Source organism: Pelodiscus sinensis, chromosome 2 (assembly GCF_052426305.1).
Source record: "Pelodiscus sinensis isolate ZL-2025 chromosome 2, ASM5242630v1, whole genome shotgun sequence".
Classification (NCBI taxonomy): Eukaryota; Metazoa; Chordata; order Testudines; family Trionychidae; genus Pelodiscus; species Pelodiscus sinensis.
Window position 1 is genome coordinate 117,812,771 of NC_143053.1, and position 24,682 is coordinate 117,837,452.

Sequence of the window (24,682 nt, forward strand, 5' to 3'; positions counted from 1 at the left end):
TTTGATAAAGTGGAGAATTAGTCTAAAATCAAAAGACAAGTGCAAAGTACTTCAATTAGGAAGAAAAAAATCAAACATGCACAGGCAAAATGGGAATAACTGGATAGCCAGTAGTAGTGCAGAAAGGGAACTGGAAGTTCTCCAATCCAGAAAGGGTGGGAAAAGAAGTTATCTTCTCCATTTTCAACAAGCAAGTAGAGGGATGTAAAATCCAGGTTACCAGTTAACTGGTTAAACATTACGTTTAACTGCTTAACTGGGATCCTGTGGATGTGGGGAGGGGAGAGGGAGGACTGCTCCAGCCTGGTAAGGGCAATGCTTACTGGTTAACTGGTTATATCCACACAGAAACTAAAAGACCGTCCCTTCCAGCCCTGCCCCCCAGCCAGGGGCGGCATTCCACCTTCCTTTGTTCCTCTCCCTGGGAGGTAACTGGTTGAACAAGTTACCTCCCTGTCCCATAAGTTACTCTGCTGGGTCGTGGTACAGACAGTAACCAGTGGGGGTCACCCACAGCCCAAGCCCAGCAACCAGCAAGGTACCAACACTACGTCACAAGGGAATGAGCCAGTTCTCATGCTCCAGCCCTCAGCGAGTCTCTGAGCCTTGGCTCCTGGGCCAGATTGTGAAAGGAGTTTTAGGGGCTGCAACCCAAGGCCCCAAGCTAAGGGGTACCCTTTTAGCCTGGGCCTTGGGATGCAGCCACTAAAGCCTCTGCATGCTGTGTTCTGGGCTGCCTCTGCCTGGCGGTGGCAGGAAAACACTGATTCATATGTTGCTGTTCCTCTCTTCTCTCCCCCCCCCCCCACCTCAGGCTGGAGCCCCATGCATTGCCAATAGCACAGGTAAGCTCTCTGTCCCTGAGCTTGCCTGCAGGTGTAGGCAGCCAGGGATAAGAGGCAAAGGAAGGCAATGCCTTCCCAAACTGTCAACCCAGCCCCGCCCACTGTCTGCCTCCAGCCCATTCTGTGCAGCTCCCCTAGTCTGCTGGTGCTGTCTAGACTTCAGTCCCACTGAGGTTAGAACCATGTTCTGCCAGTCCTCCCTGGGCTCCAGAGGAGCTGTGGGATGCTCCTACTAGGACCATGGACAGCAGGGGTGGAGTTTTGAGTGGAAGAGGTGGGGCTAGCGGTTGCCTCCATCAGTCCTAGGTTCGCTCACCATCCATACCTGCAGTTTTTCTCCCACTGCTCCCATTGGCCAAGAATCACAACCAGTGAGAGTAGTGGGAAGGGTGGGGGGTGAGCCTACGAACACTTGGTTGGTGACCTGTTCTCCCACCAAGCAGGAGCTGCCCCAGACAAGTGTCCCAATTCCTGCACCCTACCTCTCCCTCCAGACTCCACACCCCCATTCCCAGTCCACTCCTACCTCCTGGGTATCACTGCCAGAAGTTGACACTGGACAACACTTGATAATTGCCCTGTGTCCATTCCTTCTGATGCATCTGGCACTGGCCACAGTTAGAGGATGGGATCCTAGATGGACTCTCTTGCTGTGAGCCAGTATGTTCTGTTTTTAATGCATTTCAGATGGAAGTGGCATTGCTAAGCTGATGATGTGCCTTTGCTCTGGTATCTTGAAATGGGCATCCAGCCACTTCTCCTTCACACCCGTTATAGGGCAGTTGTCTCTATGAAATACCACTCATTGTGCATTGCAATTTGGCAGAGCATTTTATTGTCAGGACATGACCAATTTTCTCAGTTGATGTTCCAGTCAAAGTCTTGGGGGAGGCCAGAGTAAGGGAATTGGGGGAGTCACTAGGTTTTTCAGACTAATTCTTTATTCATATTTTTCTTGTGAGGAAAAACAGTCTCAATATTAAGGTGCTTACACGAGTAGATTGGCTATTGTTTGATTGCTACCATGACAATCAATAGCATTTGCCAACACTTCTAGACTTGTTTTCAATATGCAAAAGTTTGTTTTTGAGCAGCCCCAACATCAGTTTCCAATTTATTTTCCTGATAGAATCTACAATGTATGTTGCAGAGACATAAAAGCTCCCAGAAACAGCACAAATATTTATTGTTGGGATCCTTATTACACTGATATGTTAATGCTGGTCAGCCCTGATTTCGCAGTGCTAAGCACTAAAGCATCGTTAAAGAATTCAAATTCTTTGTGCCAAGGAGTTCATTAAAAAGCTCCTTTCAAACACTGAATTAAAGCACCAAATGAAGCTGATAAGCCTCCAACAAGCACGATCAGAGTGCCACTGGGGGCTGTGCTACTTACCAAACAGTGCAAGGCTTTAGACCGGTGTTAACTGGGAGGACTATTCTGTTTTTCTCCCTTCTTCCGCTCTAAAAGATGGAGAACAGTACTTGTTATGCCCCAGGGAATAAATAGTAAGTACGTATTGCGTGGCCTTGGCATTGCTTATTTCTGGTAGTTCGCGTTTTCCACTCTACTGATAGCAGCAATGAAGAAAGACAGTATGTGGGAGGAACAGTGGGGATTTTTAGCCATCAGCCACTGGCCACTAACTAGAATAAATACTCATTGAAGTTGAGAGGAGGTTGCTGAGGTTAACTTTAAACCAAATAATCAAATCCAGATGCTAAATTACAGCACTTCACACAGTGGAGTAAGATTGGGGCTCTAAGGCACAATTACAATGTAAATAAATAATATTTTCAATAATTAAAAGTAAAGTGTTCCGATGATGTTTAAAATTCTAGTTAGACCAGGAAAAATTCTAATTTATGATGAGGGAAACTTAGACTACAAATTTTGAACCAGGCTCTTTCAACATTTGCACCATTGATGATTACAAGAGCAGTTATAAATGGCCATCTTGTACTGTTCTCACTGTTACTACATACGTGTAAGCAAAGCCTACTCTCTAGTGGTAACGCAGAGAATGGCAGAAGTCAAATACAGTGGCTACTTTCTTATGAACTGAAAAAACAACAAATAGTCTGGTAGCACTTTAAAGACTAACAAAACATGTAGATGGTATCATGAGCTTTCGTGGGCACAGCCCACTTCTTCAAATGACTGGAATATTGGATGTCTAGGACCAAAATAAATAGGGGAGACAGGAGGGGGGCAAAATGAGGAAGAGGTTTGGTTTGTCCAATGTGTCCATTTCAGATGCCCAAACCACAGCTGGAAACACTGAGCTGTAGTCAGTTAATATTCAGTGTCTTAAAGCAAGTTGAAACAAACTGCACTATGAAATCTTAGAAAACGTGAATGAGCAAGAACAAAATCTAGAAATCAAGCACCTCAGAAAAGTTCTGAGTTCTGCCCATCGTTATACCATGCAAGAGAAAGCAAAGTGAACAACAGCAACGCGCTGCACTCAGGATGAATTTCAATTATTCATTTAAATGCTTTTAAAATCCAAGTCAACTTTTTTTTCCAAGTCTTTGAGGTACAATACTGAATAGATGTGGTTTTTCAAACAGGGTGTCGCATGGTGGTTCTGTGGGAATACCCCTGCGAGTATAAATTCATAAAGTTACTTAAATGTGGCAGAGTATTTAATTGAAGAAACAGTAGATTTTGGTAGGTTTTAATTTTTCAGTGAAAAGTTTAAAGCTTAATGTGAGAACTCGAAATGTCTACTTACATCACAAAATCCAGTAGGCCTTGCAAAAATTCAATTTATTCTGTAAAACTTAAACCATTCTTGCCTCTGGAGAAAAAAAGCTAAATAAACATTGCACTGAGGGATAATAATAAATTAGAGAGAGATACTGATCTCATAGAACTGGAAGAGACCTTGAGAGGTCATCAAGTCCAGTCCCCTGCCCTCATGACCATCCCTAGCAGATTTCCCTGTTCACTAAATGGCACCCTCAAGGATTGAGCTCCCAACTCTGGGTTTAGTAGGCAATGCTCAAACTACTGAGCTAGCCCTCCTGCTTTTGCTCTGCTGATTGGAGTAGCATATTTTTGGTGTCCTACACTTGCTGCACTTAAGCAGCCAAGTTGTAAATCCATGGATACTGAAAAGATCCTGGATATGGGGATTAACTTTTGAGCAAGATGGCTGGTGGTCAGAGAAAATCCAGAAGTCTGAGATTTATAGCATGGGTTTGATTTATATCATGCTGTAACCTATATGTGGGTAATAAAAAGCTTAGCAATGAATTTGAAGTTTCGGTTTTGTGGAAAGGGTTGGAAATTGGGGGAACTGCAGAATGTTGACCCACAAGAAAGTAATACTGTCTGTGTACCAAAGAAGCAGAATGTAAATGTAATGAGGCAGCATGCTGGTATCAGGCCTTGAAAGAGTACCACAGTGATACGTGTCCTGAAATCACCCTGCTGCAGTAGTGGAGTCCTGCAGACAGACAGGTGACTGAGAAGTCTGTGCTGGGAGAGAGGGCGAAGGAGCACAGCAGAGAAAAGTACAAAAGTAAATGAGAGCTACTGGGAAACCTGCTACTGAGGCACAGGGTAGGGAATGGATAAGCCCAATCCAGCAGCCTGAGGGAGAACATAAAGTGTTGCTGCATTGAGGACTCTGATCTAGTCAGTAAGGTGAAACCAGTCCTAGGAACCAATTGCTGGGTCATAGCTGCTATTAGGTTACTTCCAGCAACTTTTCTCTATCTGCATGTGGAACAGCCTGTCTGCAGAGGCTGTAAGGCTGGAATTTTCAAATGGCCCTAAGGGGTTAGTTCTGGGTTGCAGAAGTGCTGAGCATGAGAGCTGTACTCTGAAGATATGAAGTGCTATGTAAGGGTCAGCGCCTCCTGCCACCTCCCGATCAGTGCCTCCCTTCCCTCTCTGGGTCTACCACCTTTTGAAGAGCTGTCTCGCAGCATGCAGGGGGCTCGGCAGCGTGGAGTGGAGGGGAGAAGCAGCAGGGATGGGGCGGAACTGGGACCTTGAGAGAAGGGGTGGAGTTGGGGCAAGGCCTGGAGCACATCTGTAGGCCCAGCACCATAACAGCACATTGGAAAGTCAATGCCTGTGTCTCTGCCCTAATTCTCCATCGCTAGAGGAGGATACTGACCCTGCCAGTCCTCCCCTCACAAGGGTGCTGTGATTTACTTTCACCAAGTTTAATGTTTATGGAGCCCTCACATACTGCTGTGATGAGCACCAAAGAAAAGACAGTGAAGAAATTTAAAACTGTCTGCAAAGCTTGGTTTGACTGGTGAGGAGCGGCCCATGCACTAAACAGTAAAGAGAGAACAACATTTTGAAGAGTTGCTCATTCGGTGAGCACCATCATTCTGTGCGCCGAAGGAGGCAGGGGCCCTGTGAAAACAACAAAATGTGATTACGTGATTGGTGACTGCATAGGCTCTGAACTGTGGGTGCTCCAGGGGTGGGGGAATTGATGGGAGCTGAATACCCACTGGCAGCCCTCCATCAGCTCCCGCCAGCTGGTGGGCTCTGTGGATGAGCACCTTCCCCTTCCCTACCTGCACCTCCTGCCTGCCACAGTCAGCTGTACAGTAGGGCTTGGAGGAGGGGGTAGAACTGGGCAGGAAGAGGTAGGGTGTGGAGTAAGGATAGGAAGGCAAGGCAGGGTGGGGCTTTGGTTGAAGGGGTGGGGGAGGTGGAGCACACGTACCCCACCCCCCCACCCATCACTTTTTAAAGTTGGTGCTGTTGAATGAACTGTATCAATGTTTACACACAAGGGGACTGAATTAAGGTTGTCCCGGCAGTATTAATTCTGATATTTCCTAACTTTTGAGGGTTTGACTTTGCAACCTAAATGGGGTGCGTTTTGTATGTGCAATCTAAGGGCATGTCTACCCCCAAAAATTTATGTTGATTTGTATTATATCAACTTACAGCCAGCAGTGCATGCCCACACTACACCTCCACTGGGTCAGTAATGCGCATCCTCACCAGGAGATGGAGGGAGCAGGAGCAAGGGAGGGTGCAGGAGCAAAAGTGGATGCAGGATCAGGATGAAGGTTAGGTGTCTAGCCAGGAGAGAGGGTGCAGGAACAAAGAAGGGTGTCAGCAAGCTGGGAGAGCGAGGTCTTGGCTGGGAGGGGAGTGAATGAGGGAGTTTGGGGGTCTGGGCATGAGGGGGAACACTTACTTGGCTTCATGCCCCCTTGCAGCAACTGCCGCAGCCATGCAGTCCTGGGCTGGCCCTGGAGATGCCACTACTGCAGCCACACGGTCCCTGAGGCACCGCTACCGCGGCCATGCAGTCTCGGGCTGGCTCCAGAGGCACTGTTGAGGAGCCTCAGTCCCAGCGCTGCCACCTCCCACCGCAACCTAACCTGCTGCCAGGGAAGAGGGAGGGCACCAGTGACCGCACAAGGGAAGAGGGGCAGGGCTGAGCTCCCGCCACACATGCGAATGAAAATTGGCTCGCATGCTGTAGGTTGCCAACCACTGGTGTAGACTGTATAAACTGGCCTGGCCCACTTTTAGTGAAATGCTGTCAAGATCACATTGGATTCTAGGTCTGTAAAAGCAGATTTGACAACCTTAAATCATCTAAGCTAGCCTACTTGATAGCGCTAATCAACTTAAAACCAGTTAGAAAACCACAGAGATGCCCATTGTGACTGCACATAACAATGCTCCTGGTACTTTACATGGGTGTGAAACAATGCTCCCTGTAAGCTCAGCATTTGGGCAGTGACCCAGAAAGATTCAAATGCCACCCAGCTGATTAGCAGTGCACCCCGAGTACCCACAGCCAGTATGTGTTTCTGTTGGTGGTGCACATGCCATACGTAAGACAATATATTCTGCACATGGATGGAAAAAAATTAAAGGGAACATGGGTGTGAAATACATCGCGTTATAAACAATGTAACTGGACGGGCTGCACTTAGATAATTTATGAAGATGTAGTTGTGGGCCACAAAAAAATTCCATTGGGCGGCATGTTTGACATGACTGTGCTGGACCATCAGCTGGGAATTGCAGCTCAGGTACATGGAGAGCATGGCAAGTAAGATAGTTTATAACAGCTCTGTGCTGAACCATCTGAATTTCAAACAGGACACTTCAGTTTGGAATGGGTCAGGTGGCTAGGCACAGTCCCTGTGTTTTGAGATTTAGCTTTGCTGACCTCTGCAGCCATTGTTTGGGGGTAATGTCCTTATATTAAATAACACTGCTGTCTGTGGAGTAACTTTGATTCCAGAAAGTAAACCAGAAGAAGAGTTTTCAATTGTTCACTGAAGTTTTGATGTTTTGGGTTGTTGGGTTTTTTTCCAAATACACGTCTGCTATGTTCTGTCTGTGTTGAGGCTGTTTGTCTTTTAGGGGAGGTGGACTAGGACTTGTCCTGGCCAGCGCAGGCTTTGGTATGCTGACTGCACCTATAATGGAGCTCCATAACCAGAAAGGCTACTTTCTGCACCACGTGATCTTCGCCTGCTGTACGCTCATTTGCATCATCTGTATTCTTCTCTTGCCGGAAAGCAAGAACCAAAACCTGCCTGAGAACATTCCAGATGGCGAACACTACACCAGAAAGCCCCTCCTGCCACACAAGAAAGGGGAGCAGCCCCTGCTTCTGACAAACTCTGAACTCAAGGATTACTCCGGCCTCCATGATTCATCAGCTGTGGTCGATGGGGTATCCGAGAATACCACCGCCAATGGGGTGAAATCTATGTAATGGGGCAGATTTTTTTTTAATTATTATTTTTATTTTTTTGGGGAGAAGGAGCACTTTGGGTGGGGTGTTTTGCACAGGTTTGCAGACCATTAATGGAACAGATGGATACATGGGGGAATTCAACTCTGCTGGTAAAGCCACTTTCCGTAGGAATTATCAACTGGTGTGCAAATTTCTTTTGAAAAGGTTATGGGGGAAAATAATGCACCTGAGAACAGAACTGGCTGGAGATAACTCTTCAAACCCTTTCTTTCCTGGAATTGAATGTTTATATTTATTTTGATGATCACTTTAAAGAAGCACTTTATTCCCTTTTCCTTTCATTGATCACATGAATGAAGCCATCTTCTTTCAAGAAAAAAGAAATTGTGTAATGTTTTTTGTTTATCGTTTTTGTTTTTTGTGCTTTGTTAAAGGAAAAGAGGTATCTCTGCTGCAAAGTTGAATCCACTGAAACTCAGGCTAGCGCAACATTAGTTCTACCTATCTAGAAAGTTCGAATCCCCTAGGTTGCCAGCTGTGTTTATATAAACAACAAAAAGCCTGTCGTGACTCAAAGTTTGACTGCATTTTATTTAGTATAAATTAGGTTTTGATAGAGTGCCCATATGCATTAAATGTTATTTTCTAAATTAAAGTAGAGGAGTTTATTTTTTGTTTTGCTGTTAAAGCAGTCAGCAAAATGCTACACAAGAAAGCTTAGCTTTTCTATCAAGGATCAGCCTTTTACATTTTAAATATCACATTCAGCTCTTTAGAGATTTCCTTCAAGTTATTAATAATATAAACAACTTTAAATGAGTTGACCAACAGTGGTAAAATTACAGTTTTGCCAAGAATAGTTTTAACTAACAGGAGATCCAATACTTGTATCCAGTGTTCCAGAAGAATATTTTTGGTCAAAGGAGACAAAATGTTAGTATTCTCTGCAATCTGAAATGCTTGCTCCAAAAGGGAGTTCAGATGAAATTTCTACTCATACAAGAGCTATGACTTTGCATGCCCAAATTGTTTAAAGCCTTAAATCCTATTCTTATTTAAATGGATAAATATTTCAGTGACTGTTAGAAGGAAAGGGAATGAACTGATTATTTGAATAAATACTGACAGTGGGGGGAAAACAGCTGTTTAAAATGTTACTTAAGTAGAGGTCAAGGGGGCACTCCCTATGAAATGGGTTATCTTTAAAAATACAATTTTAAAATTGTCCTATATAAGCCAGAATTGTGATTACTATATATTCTGTTGTCTACTGTTTGCTATTTCTGTCCCCAGAATTTATAATGAATTGCCACTTTAATCCCACCAAAAATGGGCTCTTGTAGACTCTCCCTTAAAAAAAAAACAAAAAAAACACTATAGGATCACTTACTTGAATAAAGTAAATTAAAATGCCTCTGTTTAGTATAGTGTAAAGCAAATCTTTTCATTTATTGTACAGATGGCTACTTGATAGTAGCTAATTGACCACCTCCTTCTAGTCCCCAAGCCAGCAACAGATTTGCATTGGCCATCAGATTTTGATTCTTGTTATGTGACTGTTTTAAGGACTTAGTTAATACAAGGACAGAGTGAGTTTAAAAACCATTTTTGCATTAGTTCTAATAATCCCCCCCACCACTTCTGTTGCCTTTTCCACTCTGGCCATGCATTTATGATTTGCCCAGTGGTACAGCCATTTTAATGAACAGAGTAGCAGGATGAGCAATGTGGTATTGACCATCCATACCACTGCCGCTTTTATGAACATCTTGTATTCATAGGTATGGACAGGCTAATCTGCACCTTCCTCCTCTTTCCCTACCCCTTCTTTGCTCTATATATTGTCTGTTAACTACTGTACCTACTACTTACATTCTCCATTAGGCTGCCTTTGTCCTCGCAATCCACACGAAATCAGCAAGTCTGTGGGAAATGCAGTAAGCAGCATAGTCTCAGATGCTGATGAGTGGACGAGCAAGCAAGCAAGCCTGGAGAAGTGACACAGATTGTCATGGTTGGAAAAACAATGTTGTCCTAAAGCTGCTGACTTTTGTACAGAGGGTGTGGACATTTGAGCTCTTTTTGAGCCACATAAAAAACACTGGACCAATACAAGGTAATTTTGCCTGGAGTTACACTACTGTTTTCACCTTAGTTACACTTGCTGTGACAGCAACAGACCAATTTTCTTACACTCTCTAGTTATTGTACGGTTTGAAAGTGGCCGCCTCTCCTCGTTTCGTTCCATGTTCAGATTTTTGCAGTCTGCATTCACCTTGAAAATAAGGCCTTTCGGTTTGTGCAGTATTCATGTGCCAAATGTGTGTAATACCTTTTGCCTTTTATATGAAGCTTGTTACAAGCCACATATCAGGAAAAGTGGGTTTATATCAAAATCTAGGAAGTAAAACAATAATCAAGGGAGGGGGGCCTTAACACAGGAGAGCAATGGAGAGAGCAGAGGATTGTTTGAAATCGGGCATGCACAGCGGCTCAGAGCTGTTCCGCCAGCACCTTGCAATCCACATACCATAGAACAGCTTTTTAGTTCATGGCTACTGTGTATATATACTCAGACTGCAGTACAAACCATGTGTAGACCTTTTTCACACGCCTATTAGATTGCATTTAGCTCTGTTATGGTCCTGGTAGGTCATCGCTGTTGTCCACAGAGCTTTATAGTTTCCTATTTGGGTGTTTGCTCTTTCATTACAGTCTGGCCCAGCAAAGAGAATTGTTTAAACATATCAGCCTTTTAAATCAGAAATAAATACATTAGGTGACAGGAGCACTTGGCAATTTTTAAATTTAATTTTTGTGAAATTGACTTTGCATTTTGTGTTTTAATTTGCCTGACATGAGGCATTTGGTACTTTGAATTGAGGCTCAGTCCTGGCAAAAATATGAAATCATATTGTCTCAGTAGCTCTGTTATAGCTCATTTGAGAAGGTGAAAGCCTGTTTTGTGTAAAAGATATTAGCCATCAGCTTTTGTGGAGTGTATCTGAGGAAGCAAAAATTCTGGGGAGACAGGCAGGTACTAAATGATACAGCAGAACAGGAGGCTATGAACAAACATCAGTTGCCTAATGTGTTCTGTCTGGTTCTCCATGGTACTCTGACAGTTCTGAACGACTGTCAAGCCATAAACTTCTCAGTCCTGGTTCTCCACAGTTAGTGCAAAGGAAACACTTTTCTCAAATGACTGCTGTTCCCAGTCAATGCAACAAGAAAAGCATTCAAAGCTCTGCTGTCCTTTTACGCCCATTTCTTTCCATGAGCCTTCAGTGATTTTCACCTGCTTAATAGGGTTTTTAGTTACCATTTAAGGGGTATTGGTTTTGCTTTTAGATTTTTTTTAAACCAAATGTGAAAATAGCATTACATTTGATCTTTTTTTTCCCCAGTAATGCCTCTGTTGCTAAAAACACTGAAAACACTTGTGAGAAGTGGTGTTTTGTGGCAACTCAGAAAGGTGGCTCTTTTGGTTAAGCAGGTTTGTTTTGTTTTGCTTTAACATGGAACTATTTTTCTTAAATGATGCCACTTCCTGGAGCCAAATGCTAAAGGTCACCAAACTGGAAGCAGAAGTGCCATTAAATGAACTCTGTGAATGTCAAGTCAAATCGCACCTGTAGTTAGCACATAAAGACAACACTTAAGTGTGGGTTGATCCTCCCACATTTTAACTTTAAAAAAATCCTCATTTTAACTGTATTGTGTGAAATGTCTTGGGAAAGGAGTACAGTGTGTTTGTCTAGTGGGTGAGACTTCCCTCCCCCCCTCAGTTTCTGATGAATTTTTATTAAAGAATCGTGTTACTGTATGTTTTGATCTAGTCTGTTGGTGCTTCTTCATAGCACAAGCTTAAATCAAGTACTGAAAACAGTCTTACAAAGCTAAATGTCTGCATGATGTTACATCTGTTGTACCTACTGAAAAACTTTGTTTGTAAATGTACAGAAATAAAAACGTGTTGCCCCATTAGCATACTTCTTAATGTATTTCTTGCCTTTAGTGCAATGTGTGTTACTGCTGTGCTTTTCAAAATACCCTAGATACTGAAAAAGTGTAATGAATTTTTTAAAATCTCCCATAACAGCACTAACCATTTTTTTTAAAAAAAGGGATTCACTAGCTAAGCAGGGTGCTGTAACCACCAGCAGATGGCTTCTTAAGGTTGTGCTTCAAGGAAGAGACTTTGTTGCAGCTGAAGCAGTTTTGCTGCTCAACTACAAGTTCCATTTGCAGAAAAGACACAGCGTGATCTATGGGCCTGGAACTCAGAAGCCCAGGATTCTATTTCTGACTTGCTGCACAACCTAGGGCAAGTAATTTCACTCACCTGTGCCTGTTCCTCCTCCCACCCTTTATCTGTCTCATCTGGTTTGACTGTAAGCTCTTCGGGGCGAGGGCCTATCTTACATTGTACAGTGCCCCTCTTTTCTGGGTTTGAGAGTCCACATACAAGGAGGCTTGAAAAGAAGATTGTCAGTGTTGACTTGAGCTGGGGATAGACAAAGCATCTTTTTACAATAGGTTATTTCTGGGATCTAACTGTATATAGTAACATTTTCTGCCTTCATGATTTCAGTCAAGTCTGGGTCCAAAAGGAGCACCCATTCTTGGTTGCTCTCCCCACTCCTAATGAATTAGGCTACTAACCCAATTACGGGTCAAGCCAGCTGAATCTGCCTGTCTTTCTCAGATGTCATCCAGTGCCTTAAAGCTGAAAGATGAAGACCACATACAGTTGGACAGTTTTGGCTTGACTGTCACTGTCTTACGCTATGAGACTTGGGGCACCTAGATTGGTAGATCCCAGCAAATCCACAGATATCCACTTCATATCTATGGATATCCACATCCATGGCTCATTTTTTTGCTGATGCAGATACAAATTCTGGATCTAAAACCCTATAAATTTGTGGCTATCTGCTTTATAGCCCCATATATCCACATCAGCAGATGTGAATATAGATATCTGGGGATCATTTTTGCTAATGTGGGTGCAGATACCAAATTTGTATCCGCACAGGGCTGTATGGATTGGTGATTGTGTTGCCATCTCTACTACTGATTAGGGATGTTTGAGTGTAAATGACTAGCCATTTAACTGATAGGCGGATGCTTATTGGTTAACAGTATGTTATATACTGATACTTTATATACTGCAGAGCCCACAGCACAGGTAACTGTAACTGTTGAGATTTAATACACAATTTTTAACATCCCTACTATTGATGTCTGTGTTCATTTGCCCTGGTTTCCCAGAGGCTGGGAGCTGGTACTTTTACATCAGGAAAGCTAATTTGGTACATTATTGGTCCCCTCTCAGTCTCATCTTTTCCAAACTAAACAAGCCCAATTCCTTCAGCCTTGCCTCATAGTTCATGTTTTCTAGACCTTTAATAATTTTTCTTGCTCTTCTCTGGATCCTCTCCAGTTTCTCCACATCTTTCTTGAAACATGGTGCCCAGATCTGGACACAATACTACAATTGAGGCCTAATCAACAGAGTAGAGCGGAAGAATGACTTCTCATGTCTTGCTCACAGCACTCCTGTTAATGCACCCCAGAATCATGTTTCTTTTTTTGCAACAGTGTGTCACTGTTGACTCCTTTAGCTTGTGGTCCACTCTGACCTTTAGATTCCTTTCTGCTGTACTCCTTCCTAGTTAATCACTTCCCTTTCTGTATATGTGAAACTGATTGTTCCTTCCTAAGTGGAGCGCTTTATATTAGTCCTTATTAAACTTCATTCTATTTGCCTCAGACCATTTCTCCAGTTTGCCCAGATCATTTTGAATTATGATCCTATCCTCCAAAGCACTTGTAACCCCTCTCAGCTTGGTATCATCTGCAAACTTAATAAGAGTACTCTTTATGCCATCATCTAAACTGTTGATGAAGATATTAAACAGAATCGATCCCAAAATACATCCCTGCGGAACCCCACTTGTTATGCCCTTCCAGCATGACTGTGAACCGTTAATAACTACTCTCCGAGAATGACAACAAATGGTCTGGTAGCACTTTATAAATTATAAAGACCATTTGTTGTTTCTTTTCTGTAGCAGACTAACTCGGCTACCCCCTGAAGTCTCAGAGAATGGTTAGCCAGCCAGTTATGCACCCAACTTATAGTAGCCTCATCTAAGTTGTATTTGCCTAGTTTAGTGATAAGAAGGTCATGTGAGACCATATCAAATGCCTTATTAAGGACTAGGTATACCACGTTCATCACTTCTCCCTTATCCACAAGACCTGTTAGCCTATCAAACAAAGCTATCAGATTGGTTTGGCATGATTTGTTCTTTACTATTACTGATGGGTTTCTTCATAAAAACCTCCACTGATAAGAGATTCCACAGCCTACGTAGGCATTTTGTTCTAGTGGTGAACCATCGTGACAGGAAGTTTTTCCTAATGCCTACCCTAAACCCCTTGCTGTAATTTAAACCGCTTACCCTTCCCATGGAGATTAAGAACAATTTTTCACCCTCCTCCTTGGAATATTTTACATACTAGAAATTGTTTTATTCCCCCCTAATCTTCTCTTATCCAGACCAAATAAACCCAAGTTTTTCATCTTCTCTCATAGATAGTTTTTTAGACTTTTAATAATTTTTGTTGCTCTTCTCTGGACTCCTTCAATTTGTCCACATCTTTCCTGAACCATTGTACATAGAACTGGACATAATACTCCAGCTGAGTGAGGCCTTATCAATAAGCATGAAGTAGAGCAGAAGAATTACGTCTTGTGTCTTGCTTACAACACTCCTCCTAGAATGTTCATCTTTGGCAAAAGTTACACTGTTGACTCTTATGTAGCTTGTGATCCAGTGTAACCCCCAGGTCCCTTTCTGCAATACTCTTTGATGCAGTCATTTCTCACTTTGTATGTGTACAACTGCTTGTTCCTTCTTCAGTGGAGTATTTGGCATTTATCCCTATTGAATTTCATTCTCTTCAGATCATTTCTCTAGTTCAGAGATGAGCAATAAGTTTTTTTGGGGGGGCCCACTCCAAGAATTTAGTAAGTGGCCAAGGGCTGCACTCTTCCATGCTATTAATGGAGATTGGGGTGCAGGAAAGAGTGAGATCTGGGAGGGAGTTTGAGTGAAGGAGGCAGTTTTGATGTAGGGGTTTGGAATAGGGATTTGATTAATCAGTTAAGTGAGTAGTGGATGGAATTTCATCCAAATTCATCCAAAGCTCAGTTGGTGGTATGAACAAACACTGTTAAGTGGGCTCTGGAAGTCATTATCTAAATGACTGATGAAGTTATTGAATAGAAGCAGACACAGGACTGATTCCTGAAGGACCCCGCACATTCTGTTCTGTCAGCTAAACACTAAGGCTGCATCTAGACTGGCATGATTTTGCGCAAACTCTTTTAACGGAAAAACTTTTCCGTTAAAAGTATTTGCACAAGAGAGCGTCTATACTGGCAGGTATATTTGCGTCTTTTTGCGCAAAAGCATCCGTGCCAGTGTAGATGCTCTCTTGCGCAAGAAATTAACTTGGCTGTCTACACTGGCCCTCTTGCGCAACAGGGCTTATCCCTGAGCGGGAGTATTTGCACAAGAACCACCGATTTTGTACAGTACAAAGTCAGTGTTCTTGCGCAAATACTCGTGACCAGTATAGACAGGCGGCAAGATTTTGCACAAAAGCGGTCACTTTTGCCAGTCTAGATGCACCCTAAGACTAAGTGAAATTCATACTCTTACTTTACCTGGTGTTGCTTGGGTCCTTCACTCAAATAAGTTTTGTTTTTCTTCATTCAAATCATTGCTTGAGGTGGGGCTAGATTGTAGAAACAGGTGCTGGTAATAGATACTATATTATTTATCAAAACAACTCTAAGCAGAGACTAGATATAAGGAGAGGTTAAAGTTGTATTCTCCACATTAGCATTATTTGCTGCTTCTACTTTTTAACTACTGACCATGCAGCCATAATAAAGTAGGCTAAGATGGCTTTTCTAGAGCCAGCCAGCTATTACAGCAGCATTAATATTATTTTATACTTGTATCAGATACTTTCCATGCACTCCGAAGTGTGAGATTTGTTATTTTACAGATTACACTTAGAATCATAGAATAATAGGACTGGAAGGGACCTCAAGAGGTCATCGAGTCCAGCTCCCCGCCCTCAAGGCAGGACCAAGCTCCGTCTACATCATCCCTGACAGATGTCTATCCAACCTGTTCTTAAATATCTCCAGAGAGGGAGATTCCACCACCTCCCTTGGCAATTTATTCCAATATTTGACCACCCTGACAGTTAGGAATTTTTTCCTAATGTCCAATCTAAACCTCCCCTGCTGCACTTTAAGCCCATTACTCCTTGTCCTGTCCTCAGAACCCAAGAGGAACAAATTTTCTCCTTCCTCCTTGTGACACCCTTTTAGATATTTGAAAACCGCTATCATGTCCCCCCTTAATCTTCTTTTTTCCAAACTAAACAAGCCTAGTTCATGAAGCCTCGCTTCATAGGTCATGTTCTCTAAACCTTTAATCATTCTTGTTGCTCTTCTCTGTACCCTTTCCAATTTCTCCACATCTTTCTTGAAATGTGGCGCCCAGAACTGGACACAGTACTCCAGCTGAGGCCTAACGAGCGCAGAGTAGCGCGGCAGAATGACTTCACGAGTTTTGCTTACAACATACCTGTTGATACAACCTAGAATCATATTTGCTTTTTTTGCAACAGCATCACACTGTTGACTCATATTCAACTTGTGGGCCACTATGACCCCTAGATCTCTTTCCGCAATGCTCCTTCCTAGACAGTCGCTTCCTATCTTGTATGTATGGAACTGATTGTTCCTTCCTAAGTGGAGCACTTTGCATTTCTCTTTATTAAACCTCATCCTGTTTACCTCTGACCATTTCTCTAACTTGCTAAGGTCATTTTGAATTATGTCTCTATCCTCCAAAGAAGTCACAACCCCACCCAGTTTGGTATCATCTGCAAACTTAATAAGCGTACTCTCTATCCCAATATCTACATCATTGATGAAGATATTGAACAGTACAGGTCCCCTTGAGGAACTCCACTTGTTATCCCTTTCCAGCAGGATTTAGAACCGTTAACAACAACTCTCTGACTACGGTTATCCAGCCAATTATGCACCCACCTTATCGTGGCCCTATCTAAGTTATATTTGCCTAGTTTATCAATAAGAATATCATGCGAGACCGTATCAAATGCCTTACTAAAGTCTAGGTATATGACATCCACTGCTTCTCCCTTATCCACAAGGCTCGTTATCTTATCAAAGAAAGCTATCAGGTTAATTTGGCATGACTTGTTCTTCACAAACCCATGCTGGCTATTCCCTATCACTTTATTACCTTCCAAGTGTTTGCATACGATTTCCTTAATTACCTGCTCCATTATCTTCCCTGGGACAGACGTTAAACTGACCGGTCTGTAGTTTCCTGGGTTGTTCTTATTCCCCTTTTTATAGATGGGCACAATATTTGCCCTTTTCCAGTCTTCTGGAATCTCCCCTGTCTGCCATGATTTTTCAAAGATCATAGCTAAAGGCTCAGATACCTCCTCTATCAGCTCCTTGAGTATCCTGGGATGCATTTCATCAGGACCTGGTGACTTGCTGACATCTAACTTTCCTAAGTGATTTTTAACTTGTTCTTTGTGTATCCTATCTTCTAAACTTACCCTCTCTCTGCTTGTATTCACTACGTTAGGCACACCTCCAGACTTCTCGGTGAAGACCGAAACAAAGAAGTCATTGAGCATCTCCGCCATTTCCAAGTTCCCTGTTACTGCTTCTCCCTCCTCACTAAGCAGTGGGCCTAACCTGTCCTTGGTCTTCCTCTTCCTTTTAATGTATTTATAAAAGGTCGTCTTGTTTCCCTTTATGCCTGTAGCTAGTTTGATCTCATTTTGTGCCTTTGCCTTTCTAATCTTGCCCCTGCATTCCCGTGTTGCTTGCCTATATTCATCCTTTGTTAGTTGTCCTAGTTTCCATTTTTTATGAGACTCCTTTTTTATTTTGAGATCGTGCAAGATCTCCTTGTTAAGCCAAGCTGGTCTTTTGCCATATTTTCTATCTTTCCTACACAGCAGAATTGTTTGCCTTTGGGCCCTTAACAACGTCCCTTTGAAATACTTCCAACTCTCCTCAGTTGTTTTTCCCTTCAGTCTTGCTTCCCATGGGACCTTACCTACAAGTTCTCTGAGCTTATCAAAATCTGCCTTCCTGAAATCCATTACCTCAATTGTGCTGGTCTCCCTTCTACTTTTCCTTAAGATCATGAACTCTATTATTTCATGATCACTGTCCCCCATACTATCTTCCACTTTCAAGTTCTCAACTAGTTCCTCCCTATTTGTTAAAACCAAATCCAGAACAGCTTCTCCTCTGGTAGCTTTTTCAACCTTCTGAAACAGAAAGTTGTCTCCAATGCAGTCCAGAAACTTATTGGATAGCCTGTGCCTCGCTGTGTTAGTTTCCCAACATATGTCTGGATAGTTGAAGTCCCCCATCACCACCAAAACTTGGGCTTTGGATAGTTTTGTTAATTGTTTAAAAAAGGCCTCATCCACCTCTTCCACCTGGCTAGGTGGTCTGTAGTAGACTCCTAGCATGATATCACCCTCGTTTTTTACCCCTTTTAGTTTAACCCAGAGACTCTCTACACAGCTATCTCCTATGTTCATCTCCACTTCAGTCCAAGTGTGTACATTTTTAATATACAAGGCAACCCCTCCTCCCTTTTTTCCTTGTCTGTCCTTCCTGAGCAAGCCGTACCCTTCCATACCAACATTCCAATCATGCGTCCCATCCCACCAGGTTTCTGTAATACCAATGATATCATAGTTGTATTTATTGGTTAGCAATTCCAGTTCTTCCTGCTTATTACCCATACTTCTCGCATTTGTATATAGGCATCTAAGATACTGATTTGATCTTGCCTCCCTGTTGTGCCCTGACCCTCCTTTCTCCTTGCCATTATAGGCCGTAGTCCCCCCCATTTCCAACCCATCTCCCAGTCCCGCACATTCAGCACTTACCTGTGGGCTTTGCTCACCTGCCCCCGTCGAACCTAGTTTAAAGCCCTCCTCACAAGGTTAGCCATGGAGCAAGTCAGCAGTTGGATGAAAAAAATAGGAACTCATAGGCTACGTCTAGACTACATCCCTTTTTCGTAAAAGGGATGTAAATTAGATGTATCGCAATTGCTAATGAAGCAGGGATTTAAATCTCCCGTGCTTCATTAGCATAAAAATGGCTGCCACTTTTTTTCCTGCATGGAGCTTTGTCAGAAAAAAGTGCCAGTCTAGACGCTGATCTTGCAGAAAATAAAGCCTTTTCCGAAAGATCCCTTATACCTCTTGGCAAGATCAGCGTCTAGACTGACGCATTTTTCCAACAAAGCTCCATGCGGGGGAAAAAAGCGGCAGCCATTTTTATGCTAATGAAGTGGGGGAGATTTAAATCCCCACTTCATCAGCAATTGCGATACATCTAATTTACATCCCTTTTACGAAAAAGGGATGTAGTCTAGACGTAGCCATACTGATTGTCCTTTGGGGCCTCTGTTTTCATTGTGAGAATTCTGCCTTTGTGGTGCTAGAACTTACTCAGACTTTTATAGATAAGATTCTCATTATTAAAAGGAAGTTTCTGGAGTAGATAATAGCTTGCCCATGTATAGTACCTTTAACTTAAGGAGCTGAAACTGATTTGCAACATTAATTAAGCTTTAAGCCAGAGGGTTCAATGAAAGGAAAGAGGAAAAAATCCTAATTTCCTAGGGAAAATTGTTACATTTAGCGTATTAACAACAGTAACTGGGAATAAAGATTCATCTCTGTGGGTTGCCACTGGTCACTTAACATCATCTCTATGTAGAGTTACAGTGAAAGCTTTGTTATCCAGCATTCATGGGAAATGGAAGTTGCCAGTTAACTGAATGTGCCAGTTGATGTTATTGCTCTGTCCCTGCCCCTTCTGGCATATCGAGCTCAAGGTAAGCTGAGGGGGAAAGAGGCACATGCTGATATCAGCCAGCAGTGCTGGCTGTCAGAAGCCCAGTAATGGACAGCTGGGACTGAGGTGCATACACCTGAAGACACAGCAGTATTGTGGTTGGGGGCAATGCTGATTAAAGGTTTCCATTTTGCGAGCTAGCCCCATGCCTGGGCTGGGAGCTGGCAGCATCTCACACACACCCGTCCCTCCCCTCACAAAGGCTGACAGATGACAAAGCTTTCATCTGTACTTATTCCAGTGCCCTTAATGTCAAACTACACAAATATTTCCTCTTGTTTAATGCCCTTATAAAGTGAGACTTTACTCTGAAGACTGTAAAAGTTATCATGGTGGTCCATGTATATTACATTCAGCCAATTTCTTCATCGTTTACTCAATTTACATGTAAGATAGGCCTAACTACACCTGTCCATCCAACTCCATCTAGACTCTGAAAGGGCTTTCCTGCACTAAAAGCAGCAGCAGTAGTAACAATTTTATCATCTAAACTATACTCTTAATCTGTTGGTGTACAAGAGGGAAAAGAATACTATGGAATGCATCAGCACAGCATGACTAACAGAAAAATATCACTATATGCAGCAGACAAGACTCTGGGTACATGCATACGCATAAGAAACTATACTTCAAAATCATTTATTTCCTTTCCCTTTGAAAAAGCAAATTCCTGCCATTCTCCCACCAGCTGCCACTGAAAGTAATGTGACAGTGCCTTCCTTTTATTTAATTTGATGATTTTTCACATAAGCACTAGAAGAGACTTGCTTTCTCTTCCTATAATGATACATAGTATGTTACTTTGTGCAACTAAAATCCAGTGAACATTCCTGAACTGATTACTATATCCATCATAAATCAAGGTCTGTGCATACCCGAATTTACAAAGTCTTGCTTAACTCACAACTTTCTTCCTCATAGCCCACAATCCCCTTTCTCTACCACCAGACCACCTCCAACACAGCAGAGAAATGCAACGTTTGGAAGAAATAAATTTTTTGTCTTACATTTTTATTTTTTTAAGTTTGATTTACCATTTTTTTTAACCAAACACAAAAGCAAAGTTCCAAAATATTAACTCAGTGTCCATCAATATGAAACCTGATCAGTTTATTTCTTAAACAAAAAAGAATTGGCTTACAATGATGCAAAGTCAGAACTTCTCTGGAAAAGCCTTCATTTCTTCCTTGATTCTGTTCTCTATGTGCAACATGAAACTGCTGTCTGTGTTCGGAAGATTGTAGCTAACAAAGACCTGTTTTTTAGTCTTCTTGGCTAAAATACAAAACAGTCCTCCGTTACTCATTCCTGTTAGTGCAGGTGGAAGACAAACATTTTATGGAGGAAAAAAAAATGAGACAAGTTTCCTGTTTCACAATACAGATGACCTGGAGGATCCACCAATAATGTAGTAGTATAATCTATATACCTACTCAATTGGGCTTGTTGGTATCAGCGATATTAAAATGTGTTGTTTAGTTTCAGCAGTTACACACAGAGCAGCAGGTGGCTTCCTGGGAGCCAGTGTGCATCCATGAAGGTTAACAGATGAGACCAGGCTCATTAAACATGTACACAGTTACACTTTCATATCCCTAGCTGATACTACATGGCAGGTAAGTCAGTTTTAGCTTAGGACAGTGGTGGGCCATAAGCAAGGGTATCAAAAGTGAGGTGCATGCTGACTACATACGACACTGACTGCGAGAGCCCTTGGTATCCAATCAAAGTGCTGCTATAGTTCAAGCAGTACATCCAACAGTTAGCAAAACTAGCCTATACCAGGACACCACCTTCGTTACGACAATTGCCATGAAGGAGGGCCACTCATGGCCCAGTCACTAACCTAGACTGTCCATCACTAAGTAAGGGACTGATTCAAAGTCCACAGTACTTAAGGGAAAGGTTCCCTGCTGGCTTCTGAGCACGCTCTTAAAGACAATGCAGCTCAAGATACATTATGGATTATCATAGAACAGCATTTCCCAAACTATGGCCTGCGGCCCAATACCGGGCCGCAGAAAAAAAATGCCCCTACAGCTCAGGGGTAATACCACTACTGTTCTGACTACTACTGCTCTCATCTGTTATGTATGTAGAGAAGAACATTCAGTTAAGGGTTTCTCTTTCTGGACAATAACACTGCTGTGAGCTACTGAACAGATGTCCCATTTAACTCTAAAGGAGGCTTCATTCCCTGGTGCGTGAGGAGATTCCTGTGTGCATTTTCCCTTCACATACACCCCTGCAACTGCCTTAAATCTGCAATCTGAGCCAATAATTGGTAGAGTGCTTAGGGATCTTTCTGGCTTAAAAGAACTATAGAAAAGTAGGATGTAAAAGTTTATGCCTGCATGATTCTGCACACATTTGTGCAAGCATTGGTGTGTGCATCTGCAGAGTGCAGGCACATGCACATTAAGCTGTCTAATGCAATGAATGACTATTTAAAAGCGCATATGCAAGTGTTGGGGACAGACAGGGGGACAGATAGACCCACATGAAAAGTTTATTCCTTTCCTATATTGGTCACTTACTAAAACCTGGGTATTGTTTAAATGGAAAGCCCTCATTATGTTTATAGATAATGTTTGTCAGCAGCTGTGCCAGGAGAGTCCAAGTAGTACACTCCCATTACCATCAATGAAACCTAATGTTTTCTTCCTTTCGAACATTCTAATATAGTAGAACCTCAGAGTTACGACCTGACGGGTCAACCACACACATTATTTGGAACTGGAAGTACATAATCAGGCAACAGAAGAGATAGGGGGAAAGCAAATACAGTACTACTAAACTACTGTTAAAATACTAAAAAGTAAAGGTAAAGTTTTTTTAAATTGCAAGTCAAGGAAACATTGTGCTTTTTTCATTTAAGATGGTTAAAGGCAGCATTTCTGTTTGGGGTGTCCTGACTCATTGCAGGCTGGGTTAGAGGGAGGGGGGAAAGCAGGCTGAATGAGGTGTGGTGTGTGTGTGTTAGGAGGATGTTTGCATGATTGTATTTCAAACAAAGTTTCCATAGGTGTTAAGCTAAGAACAAAGAAGATTCTTTTAACAGAATTTTTTTTGGAGTGTTGCACACATCTAAAACTCAGGACTTAATGATTTTTTTAAAATCCTGTGTTAAAAATTAATACATGGTAATGTATTGCATTAAGGCCAGATCTTTGTACGTGGTAGAGTTCTGGCTTTTATGAGTTAGCAGTAGCAAGTACCAGGTGTGATGCTAGTTTTGTAGGATGAAACCTTATTTGCAAGATCTTTGAAACATGCATCTGTCTACAAACCATGAAGCTATGTGTTAATTTGTTCTGAGGCTTTTACTTCCTCTAGTGGAAGAAGGCTAATTTCCTATCTTTGTAGTCACTAAGCAGCTAGACACTGCAGTTAGACACAGGTATCTTGTTTCAATATATTTTCTTCAACACATATGCACTGCTTAAAAAGTGTGAGAGAGAGAGAGAGAGAGAAAGACATCAATCGATCCACACACTACCTCAATATTGGTGTTGAACATAAGAAATTTCAACCTACCCAAAAGAAAATTCAACCCACCCAAGGATAAAAAATGTTAAGAGGGAACACTGGTCACGACTCACAATTTGAGAACCGCTGCTTTAACACAATGCAAGCTTCAAGCACAGTCAGCCAATATTTAAGCACGTCTGCATGAGACAAACATATGCCTCTTCTTGAGAAGTCAGGCAGCATTACTTGCGGTGACAGCAAAGGTGTTTCATTCCCAAATATGTGAGGAAAAAGCCAAAACAACCAAATAATTTAAAGAGGATTTCCAAAAATATCACTGTGTAATAAAATCTCTGAACCATTCATAAACGCACCTAGTCGCTGGGCTAGAGAATTTGACGTGGTATCAGAGGCATCTCCCAGGAGTGAAGTAGACACTGGAATAGAGTCCTGAAAAGAAAGCAAAAAAAATCAGTTGCTCATTCTGTACTAAAATTAGCTATTTTTCCTCTGATGAGATGGCTACAAATAAGACAAAACAATTTGTCTGTTTACATTTTTTAAAGGAATCCCAAAAGACTTACATTTCCTATAATTATTTGAGTAGCTATATGCTAGCATGTTCAAAGTGAAATTCAATATGTAAAAAAACAACCAAAACACCTGGGCACCTGCCTAAATGCTCAGCTAACAGGGAACACTAGCACCCACTCCCAGCTATGGCTCCAGTCTGGGGTGTTGAGGGGTATGGACAGGGTAAAGGGGGAGATGAGTCGTAACTCAGCACTCCCACCCTAAAAATTGTTCCAGCTGAACCCAGCCCTAAATTTTACGTGCAGATCAGGCCTGGGTAAAATTTAGGAACTTAAATTCCATGACTTCCAGTTAGACATAGTTTTAATAATGGGATATAGTTGCTACATGATTAAATGCTTTTGAAAATTTTACCCACTAAACAACCAAAAAACAACCAAAACACACATCCTTTGTTATATAAAGATGGTGGAACAAAGTTTCAAAAGTGTCAAATTACAAATGAATTTGTAATTACACTGACTTGTAGTCCCAAATCCCTGAGGCACTTTTGAAAATCTCCAGTGTCTACATTTTTTATAGTGTAGTCATTAAAACAGTCTTTAATTACACACACATGCTATTTCACAAATGAAATATATAATTTTCCTACATCACTTTTAAAGAAAAATTCCATAACCTGGAAATACCTGAGTAGATACCACTTAAATATCCTGTTCCATATAAAAATCCAATTGTACACTCTGAGAAGGAAAGAAGTAAGTTTCACTGAGACTACTCATACAGTTGAGTATTACTTATTGAACAGTGCACAACTGTGCTTTCATTGAGGCATGGGTTTCTATGACGCCTGTGTCACTGAACAAACATTGCCTTATAAAAAACTTTATAAGACTATGATCCTATTCTTGACTGTTTATCTGGGACAGGGTAAGCAATAAAACAGCAGAGGTTCACCAGGATTAGCCCCTGCTACTATATTTACCTGCACCTCCTCAAGGACTGGCAATTGCTACTTCCATTGGCTGGGAATAGTGATCTCTGGCCAATGAGAGCTATGATTCCCTCTGTACCTGCGGAGGCCCAAGTAA

The 24,682-nt window shown here is 42.1% G+C and overlaps 2 protein-coding genes across 6 annotated transcripts in view; one reads left to right on the top strand and one right to left on the bottom strand.

The window, feature by feature from the left end:
• The window catches only part of SLC22A23 (solute carrier family 22 member 23), a 183,360-nt gene extending 171,818 nt beyond the window's left edge, over window positions 1–11,542 (top strand). For both annotated transcript variants that reach the window (XM_075921326.2, XM_075921327.2), the window contains one exon: window positions 7,216–11,542. In XM_075921326.2, the coding sequence (XP_075777441.2) occupies window positions 7,216–7,573 (358 nt within the window). In that variant the 3' untranslated portion in view covers window positions 7,574–11,542. The remainder of the gene's footprint in view (window positions 1–7,215) is intronic.
• PSMG4 (proteasome assembly chaperone 4) overlaps window positions 1–24,682 on the bottom strand; it is a 28,474-nt gene that overhangs the window by 1,197 nt on the left and 2,595 nt on the right. For 2 of the 4 annotated variants that reach the window (XR_012901684.2, XR_012901683.2), the window contains exons 2-4: window positions 23,432–23,507; window positions 20,728–20,861; window positions 2,242–2,309 (exon numbers count right to left, since the gene is read on the bottom strand). Coding sequence is in view for 2 of the 4 variants with exons in the window: in XM_089776403.1 (XP_089632529.1) it covers window positions 20,740–20,861; window positions 23,432–23,507 (198 nt within the window). In the remaining 2 variants the exon portion in view is untranslated. Of the gene's footprint in view, window positions 1–2,241; window positions 2,310–8,828; window positions 12,063–20,675; window positions 20,862–23,431; window positions 23,508–24,682 lie in introns of those variants that run through there. The other 2 variants (XM_089776403.1, XM_006138818.4) reach the window with 2 other exon arrangements.